Source organism: Branchiostoma belcheri, unplaced genomic scaffold (genome assembly GCF_001625305.1).
Source record: "Branchiostoma belcheri isolate BF01 breed outbred unplaced genomic scaffold, Haploidv18h27 scaffold24, whole genome shotgun sequence".
Taxonomy (NCBI): Eukaryota; Metazoa; Chordata; class Leptocardii; order Amphioxiformes; family Branchiostomatidae; genus Branchiostoma; species Branchiostoma belcheri.
This window is the reverse complement of record NW_017803843.1, coordinates 3,329,430-3,338,589: the sequence shown is the minus strand read 5'-3', so window position 1 is coordinate 3,338,589 and position 9,160 is coordinate 3,329,430. Positions and strand designations below refer to the sequence as shown.

Sequence of the window (9,160 nt, the reverse complement as noted above, 5' to 3'; positions counted from 1 at the left end):
ACTGTACCAGCTACCCATCAGAGCTGTCAGAAAATGTTACAATCCTCGATCCAACATCTTGGAGATCAATACACTTCACTGCACGACACTTCACTGCGCGGGACGCATGCGCAGGTAAGTAACAATGTGTCCTCCCGACTAACCGGACAAACGTTCCAACAGTACAGCTTTATTATTGTGCTATTGTCACAAAAAGGGTGACTTTTTTTAGAAAGGGATTGAAAACAGAATTGTTTCGGCAGGGTGTGAGAACCACTGTAGACTGACCTGTTGGATCGGTTGGTTCCTGTCTAACGTCTGAGTGCTCTTAGCCTAAAATGATCCTCAAGCAGATGTAATGATCTCGCTTAATTCCGTTTGACGCTTTGTTGCAACATTTTTAAAAACTTTTCTTTAGTGTATGTATTCTGAAAGAGGAAGTTCAACTATTCAACACTGGAAAAGCACTACACACTATAGCTAGTTTTCGTCTTCATCAAGTGCAGCTGGTCGCGCGCGGTCGACTACTTTTTATTCTTTTCCCAGCATATTTTGACGCCCTTTACATCGAATCTATGTGATTTATTGTCAGTAAAACTTGAGAACAAAAAGCTATACATGAAACTTTATTTAGGGGGATAAGCTAGGGGGATGGGTGTTTGCGGCATCACTAGGTTGTAATCACAGGTTGCCAGGACGAGACGGAGACGGCGTTGGTCTTCGCAGCTGCAGTACTCCGTAATATCAGAAGATGACGTTGTTGATCAAAAATGGTTTGAAAAAAAAACAGTCATGATCAGGGCCGAGTCTCGCGCGTCCCTGAGATGCCGCGTGCCCACTGCGGTTACCCGGGTACAGACGTGTCCGGATTACTGTCCAGTCCATCAATTATACATGGCGATTACAGGACGGATTATCTCCCACTCATTAAACGTCATTAATCTCAGGAAAAGGCTGAGAATCCGGCTCAGTGGCATAACACTAATCTCCAAGCAGATGTGTGTCCGGCTTTTCTTGTTTTGTTTTTCGAACGGTCTGTTTTGAGTCCCGAACAAACATGACGCTGACGTCAGAACCTGAGCTCGCCATACCGCTTCACTCTGTTTTTGTTTGTTTATTCTCAAGGTAAATCAGTGTTCGCTTCTCGGTCAGGAACTACGTCATCGCCCCAGAGGCAGGTTTGTTGCCTCTACGCAAATATCTCATCTCCAAACAGATGTTGGGAGGGAAAGTAGTTACAATACATACCTAACTTATATCCAAAAGCCGAACATTTACGTCAAGAAAAAAAATCATTTAGAGTGAAGGGTGCTCTATCAGTTGGCATACATACTGTGACGACCAAATTCATAATGTTTGTATCTCGACCGGGATCGATGAACCCATAGATCTGTTTTGTCCGTTGGCGTCTTTCTCCGTAAACCTACATATCCATAACACTATCCGCAACTTGTCTCTAAACTCCAAATATCTACAAATCTTCTGAAATAAAATTATGTAGAACAAACGAATGATTTTCAGAACTCGTAGCCAGTGTTAAACCATTGACCCTATAGAAGGCGCACGGGTACCAGTGAGTCATCGATACATGAAGCAGTTTTGTAAAGAATGCTGTCAAGGCATTACATGACTCAACGGCCACTTGTAATAAGAAACAGGTATTGAGTATAACATGCGCGGGCGGATGCGGAGTATTTGCCGTCCGCCTCTCCGCTATGCGCCCTGAGCCAACACCGGTCGATGGCTGGTCTCTCGGAAAGTCGTACGAACAAAATTATCGTACGAGGAATGTGACTGTGCCCCAGGTCCTGGTCGCACTCGTCGTGCGACAGGTTTATGACAAGACAGGCCCTGTCAGGCGCCCCCTGCCACTTGCTTAATTTACGACCGTAACTTAATTAAGAACGTTCTTGGCACATGTACATGTACTGCCGTGGATAATGCATGTTATACACAAAATTCAGCTGTCGTGTGACAGAAAAACAACAGTCAACGCCAGTCCTGTCATAGCCTCGCTAAAAATCGACCAAAAAAAAAAAAGAAAATCCGTCGCGTAGACCCCATAACGAGCCGGCAGGTGTACAGACTGATGTAATCACCATCGCCGTGAGACACTGGGCACACCGTTCCGCTTGTTCGGGCCGGCTGATATGTGTTCTCTACGTGTACAAACGTGGCGCGCCTTTGTAATGTTGCAGGGCGTGCGGTTCGTTACGGAAGATTACAACATTTCAGTATCATTCATTCACACTGCAAGTCACCCGCCGATTGTTCGATCGGGGACCTTTCTGTGTGCGAAAGACCCGGTTTTCAAGTTCGCCGTGCAGAGATTTGAATGGATGGTGATTATTAAGCACGACGGTTTACTCGCGGTGCTAGTCTCAACTGAAGTGCCGAGAACAAAGTGCAAAAGCAATCAGTGTACTTCAGACACAAATCCCTCTCCAAGACACGTCGCTAAGTGTTATGGACACTCAAGAGCGAGGGTTATAGTGTCAGTATGTTAAGCAAAAACAAGCGCCCAGAAGTGGACTACAAGTTAGACTGTGATCCTTCCTAAGCTCGGTTGTGACGTGGTCCTAATCTTAATCCCCGTCATTTGTCCACAAATCATCGGGGCAGAAACGGGACTTGATCCCATAATTAGTTTGGCGTAATTGAACAGGATATCGTCTGTCAGGGACGACCCGCTTCCTGTGCCACGACTCTCGTCTTGTAAACTCTTCCCCTGTCACAGCGCGAAGACCCGTGATAATAGGAGAGACAGTGCCCCTCCCGGGAAGATGCCAGGCCGCTATCTGGACACGGGCTGTCCGACATTCCGTTGCTAGGCTGTCGTCGTGTATGTGGAAACGCGGTTTGGGCAGGATAAGAGTGTGTGCTCTGCCCCGCCCCGGGAGCGGTGTTGACTTTTCCTTTGCTCCAAAGTGACCCGAGACGTGAGAGGGCCATACCAGAGCAGTAGTAACTCTAGCTAACGTACCGGGAAATACCGACTACTGTCAGCCGGGCCTGCCGACATGCAGGCCGAGAAGCCGCGGACGCTACAAATGGCGTCCACGGAGAAAGAGTTAGAGACGTACAGACTGAACCAGAAGGAGACGAGACGTCTTCAAGAAGTTCGGAGCCAGCTGGAGAAGAGTGAGAAGATACAGGTGTGATTTCTGGGCGACAGGTGTACAAGTGGGGAGGGAGGGGGCAGAGTTCGCTCGTGATTGTGTACTTGTGACAATTATAGCCCATTACCCCCAATCTCGGCCACCTATTGGCCGGTCAATCATCGAATTTGTTTGACAGGTTGTCAGTCAAGTGGGATCGTGTAATTCCCAAGTTTCGGACTTGTTTATGGACGCGCCATTAAAGCGGACAGAAGCTAATGTTTTCCCTAATGTGCGTTAAGCCCCTTCCATATATACAACCTGTTGTTTTTGGTCCTTAGCTTTGCAGTGGATTTATGACGGACCGTTACAGGCAAGAGTTGGGTGAACTAGAAAGTTTCGTCTACATATAACGTCTGTGAATGCCACAACTTCAGGAATGTTGTAGTTCAGAAACGTTGCAATGTACTACGAATCAGAAAGAGGAATCAAACACGTTTAGTACATGTATATGAAACACGTGAACTTTATTCAGTAATCTGTACATTCTAAGTTCTTATCTCTGTACATCAGAATTTAGAGACACTGTGACGAACAGGTTTATAATGTTCGTGTTCCGACCGCCGAACACATAAATCCATAAATGTGACCGTTGTTGACTTTCACTCTAAATTTGTACTACCCCCTACACTACCCGTACTGTTAAAAAAAGCCACGGTCACTGTGCTACAGAGACGTTTTAGTATCCATACAGTAGATATCTTATCTAAAACATTCCTATTGCCGAGGTTTATTAAGTTGGAGCTAATAATTCAACTAGTGGGGACTTAAGGTTGCATTGTTACGGCGTAGCAGCGGAATTAGGCGTCGTTGTGCATTAATCCTAGCTTCAAGTACGGGTATTCAGGAACTGTCCAGCGAGGATCGTTAATTTTCTCGGCGCATTCACGGTCAGGTGCAAGCCATTTGTAGTTATCTAAGACTGACTCCTGCTGTAGAACTTGTTCTTTATCTGACTTGAAAGGAACAGTCGCCCTTTTAGTGTAGGCGAGACAGGACTGTACAGAGTCTGTGTTCCATGGCGGGGCTATTATCCTATCTCCACGGAGCGTGGTTGTCTGGTCGAGGTCCGTGTTTTATGTCCTCCAGTTGGTTAAGTGTTGTCGCCTTCAAGCATACATGTAATATCGACCTATTTTCGTCCGTATTTTAGCTCCATTTTATGCATCTGTGAGCGTGGTCTTTTTCACCAGACGCGATGACTGAAACTTGACGTGAAGGAACGACACAGCGACCCCAAAATTGTGTACCATTCTAAAGAACAAGAAAAGAAAGCAGCGCGTGCCAGGCAGAAAATAACAAGATGGAAAAGGAAGGCGTTCAGCTGCCCAAACCACGCATCTGCTTGGAGACAAGTTGAAACGAGAAACGCACGACTACCGGCACCACGGTTTGCTGGTGGAATCCAGCGAAACAAACACGGGACTTTAAAACGGTAGTGGTTTTGAAGAGCGAATGTTTTTGTTGCGAACGAGGAGGGATAAAAGAGGAACATGTACGTACGAGATCTACGTGTCCAGATCAGTCTCTTTGCTTCATTTGGTACGTCTTTCTAGTAATGCATCTTCATGGAGGAAGCGATATGCGCTTCAATATGGACGTACTACATGTTGCAAAAACACACGTACATCTGCTTGGAGATTACACTCCTACCCGGTTGCAAAACTATAAAAGTTGGGAACTAAAAAGGGTACGCTTGCACCAATGCACCTTACTCTACAGCCCTAGCCGCCAGACCACCCAATGCCACCTTTATCAAATTCTTGAGGACATAACAGGCTTACTAGTATGCCTTTTCTTTCGTCACTTCACTTAGTATGGCAGTGTGGTAAGACTTCCCTGACATAACTCGGGGAGAGGTCACAGTACTAACACCCTCTTGAAGTCCTAATCCCCTTTATCGTACATCAATGCAGATTAAAGGTGGGACAAGGGCTCTGCTAATCAGGGATTAGCAAAAGAAGATTTGCATTTACAGAAATATCCTTAACCTGATATGTTGGGTTAAGTCTGTAGCGTGGACGGAGGAAGTATGCGGGGGTTGTGAATGGGCTGGAGATAAATCGTGGTCCGGGCTGTGTCTCCTGATATTCACGCGTAAAGTGTTATTCTAAGAAAAGTCAGGCCGGTGTACAACATTACAGCATTCTCTTGTCACCTAGCCCTGTCGTTCAAGACCGGCCACGACTGACTAGAGCACCATTACCAGATCCAATTCTTTTGTGGCAGAAGACAACGTCTCAGCCCTTTTTCTCCTTGCTGCCCAACCCTGTAACCAATAGAGAATTGGCAGCAGAGCTGCTACTTCATTGTGCTAAATATGTATATATTTGACTCACCAGAGTGAGTAGGGAGGATGTAGCACTTATAATTTTTGTTTTCCACTTGTCAGTCTTTGTTTTCCTCACTACTCGCACTCAGCCAATGTTTACAGTATAGTTTGTACAGCCAGTCATATCCGGGCGTAGTTGCAGCACGTCTGTCTGTGCTAAAGTCGCCCCTGTCGTGTTTTCCTACTCAAGAACACTTGTTGTGTCATGTTCTGTCAATCTCAAGCAGCAGGACATGACGTAAAAGGTCAAGTGGCGAAGAGACGGGAGCCTCGTAGATAAGCATTTCTGCAGATCATCTGAATCCCGCTAGAGGTTGCAATATACCTGGGGCCACTCTAGTGGCAACTTTGTCAAGCGAAACCCGCCCACATTGGCAACTTGCGCCTATTTTTAATGGGAGAAAGTTAATGGTTTTTAATTTAAGACCCATTGTTATCAATGCTTTTATTAACGTCTTTTTGTTATGCCTGTATTTATACGCATTGCTGTGGCATATGTATTTGTGGTTCTGTAGTTGTGCAGGTATCAAAGGCAAGGGGAGCTATGGCCTGTACTGAGCCCAGTGGTGCAAAAATATACACTTAAGCTTAATGTCTTCAGAGACTGAAATGTCCGTCTATCCCCATGCAGGTTCGGTCCATCTGTCAGGAGTCCGGGGTGGTGTACCAGGACCTGGAGCGGCTGCACGCGCGCGAGCTGACGCCGTCCCTGTCAGAGTGGCTGCAGGGCCGGGTCAGCACCAAGAAGAGCGCGCAGCGCAAGTTCCTGGCCCGGAAGATCGACAGTCCGAAGGCGCGCGCCCGGAAGAAGGCGGCGGAGGACGCCGAGAAGAGGCTGAGCGAGCTGGCTTACACCAATCGGATGTTCCGCGCCTCCGTAGAGCAGATGATGGGTGACCCCGCCGTGGTGGACGACACGTCGGCCGTGGAGACCGTGGCTAGGCACAACACGTTTCACGCGGAGGACGGCCTGGACGAGGCGGGCACGGACGTCGACACGCGGGAAGACAGCACGGAAACCCGGGAGCAGGAGTTAGACGCAGAAGCAGCCGAATGACAGGGACAGTGGTGCCGAGACGGCGAGATTCTTAGCTATGTATCTTATACAGACACTGACTCAGTCTCGTTTGGGACCGCATTCGCCTTGCCCCAACGCCACCATGCGGCAAAGAGTGGCATTGCGTCCTGATAAAGGAAGCTGAACAGTTGCCAAAACGTTGTCATGCACAAAACTAAGATTAACTCGAATTCGGGACTCGTGGTGAGAAACTGTCACAACATCGTCGCAGTAACGGAAAGTACCTAAAGGCCAGTAACGTTCTATAACGGTCTTTGGACCCCTCCCGGACGTTGGATAGCTTCCGTTGATACTACTAGTAGATACTAGTAGATGTTTATGCTCTATACAAGAATATCAATGGCAATATTTATCGTAAGCGTATAAAAGCGATAAGCGATATATGTGAAGTATGTGTGTACGTGAATTGTGAGAAACTGTGTTTATAAAAACTGTGCAATTTGTAGATATTTTTATAAGATGATCTATGTGTTTACCGTCAGGTGTTTACGTCTGGGAGTGTGACTAGTCACTGAAGATGTAGTGTATGTTGTCATGTGACGTCCTACTTAGTTATAGGCGACTCCGATCGCCATTCTCATATCTAGGGCACAGTCTTCATTAAGGTCAAGGTCTAGTTCCACTGTCATCAATGCTACTTTATAGGTTCAACACATGCCAGCCTTTTTTCAGTGTCTGGAACAAGAAAGAACACATGCACAGTTTATGTCATCATTCTTACATTATTCTATTTCTTCATAGTCCAAAGAGTACAATTACATATAACTAATAGCTAGCTGCCAAGTGGATTTGTCAACGTCAATTGAACCAATAAGTTAAGAATCAGCCCAGAAAGCGTTATTCAAATATTTACTAGTTGTAGTTATGCAGGTGTTTAAGACATACTTGAGAAGACGTTGTTTTTATGTGGCGGTCTCCGGGTACGGGTGTAGTTATGACAGTTGACGTTACGTGCCGTCACCATGTCTCCACACCACTTCTCCCCGTCCCTACTTGAACCCCCAACTCCACCCTAAGCACGTCTCCGTGCCTGTAATGAGAGGATATCGGCCCCACACAGCCCGACCCACCGATAAACGCTCTCCAAACGGGCCGTGATCGATCCCGAAATGTGCGGGGTCCGCCAAAACCGTCAATCATTTTCAAAGGGTTGAATAATCAAAAATCAAATAGCGGCTGTTGATAAAGTCTAACGGAAGGAATGCCAGCCGACGGGACGACATGTTATCAGTGCCCGGCTCCCGGGTTACACAGATAGCGGCGGAACCACGCTGTAAAACCTGGCAGGGCGCCTAATTTCTCATGATAAAAACCTGTATTGCCGGTGTATTAAGCGTACTCGACCGGACTATATATGATAGTAATTTGCCACCGTACATGATGCTCGTCCAGTTCAGTCAATGAAGGCCTTGACCCTGCATAGAAGTCTGTGTTCGAACTGAGGTGGCGCGGGTTAGTAATCGTAATGTGCAACGTATGGCATCTACTTGAACTTAATTTCAATCTACATAAACATATGAAAATTAAGACAATTACAGTCTAGTGAAGTTAACTACTATGTAACACAAACACACCTTGCAAAAGACTATATAGTATGGGATGAGAATGTGCATTATATTATTGGTGGAATTTCTAGCGTTTATATCACATTGCCTTAATGATTACATTTAATCCACATGTATATAACGTTATAAGTAGATTTATTAGGACGCTGTATTTGTATAAAGATACACAGTATCGCTCAAACGTGTTCAAAAGGCAGTGTGGTCTCATTTGTCTCGCGATAAGATCATAAAGTGCCGGTACATCAAGTGTAATCAATCGACGATTATGTGTATGAGGAATTTGACATCATATTTGCACACAGATAGCCCTGCAACATCAGCAAAATGTGTTCAAAAGGCGGTGTGGTCTCGTTTGTTCACGATAACATCAGATATTACCGGGAGCAAGTGCACTCAAAAGGCTATTAAACATGTTAGGACTTTGGTACTATATACTAACACTAAGATAAGCCCACAAAATCAGAAAAATATGTTTAAACACGGCCGTACTAAGTTGGGCCGACAGAAAATCAGCAAAATGTTGTCACATACATCGGACGTTGTATCTACGATATTTTTCCACGACGATATCTCCGCACGTCATAGGTTTGAGAAGAAAATGGTACACTGTTTAAATGTTTGAACTATTGCTCCAGTTTCCTCCCAAACCCACTGCACGTTCGTCGCGAAAAAACCAAACTCCATCGTAGGTGTGTCGTACGGTATCACATGGCCGAGTCTTTAGATCGTGTATAGTCGGTAACAAGAACACTTAATAGGATGATAGATTAGGATTTGACACTGTGTTTGCATAAAGAATGACTTGCAGAATCATCAAAGTATGCTCTAAAGGCGCCGTGGTCTTATTTATGTATCGGACGATAAGATGCTAAATTGCCGGTAGCGAGCACACTTAATAAGACTATAAATTAGTAGTCTGACACCGTGTTGACTAAAGGATCTATGGACTCCGCAAAACGATAGAAATGTGCTCTTAAGAAAACGTCAGTAAATGCTTAATGAGTCTGTTTTCGCTAAGCGGTTGATATGAACTCGCCTGAATCTATCA

The 9,160-nt window shown here is 45.7% G+C and overlaps 1 protein-coding gene across 1 annotated transcript; it reads left to right on the top strand.

Moving 5' to 3' along the window:
- Positions 1–2,612: 2,612 nt before the first annotated feature.
- On the top strand, positions 2,613–8,159 carry LOC109471205. Its single transcript, XM_019770492.1, has 2 exons — positions 2,613–3,134; positions 6,101–8,159. The coding sequence occupies exons 1-2, from the start codon at positions 3,000–3,002 to the stop codon at positions 6,524–6,526; spliced, it is 561 nt and encodes a 186-aa protein (XP_019626051.1). The 5' UTR covers positions 2,613–2,999; the 3' UTR covers positions 6,527–8,159.
- Positions 8,160–9,160: the final 1,001 nt, after the last annotated feature.

Coding starts and splice junctions, on each gene's coding strand:
- LOC109471205 (XM_019770492.1), top strand. CDS start 3,000: ATGCAGGCCGAGAAGCCGCGGACGCTACAAATGGCGTCCACGGAGAAA. Junction 3,135..6,100: donor AGAAGAGTGAGAAGATACAG/GTGTGATTTCTG, acceptor ATCCCCATGCAG/GTTCGGTCCATCTGTCAGGA.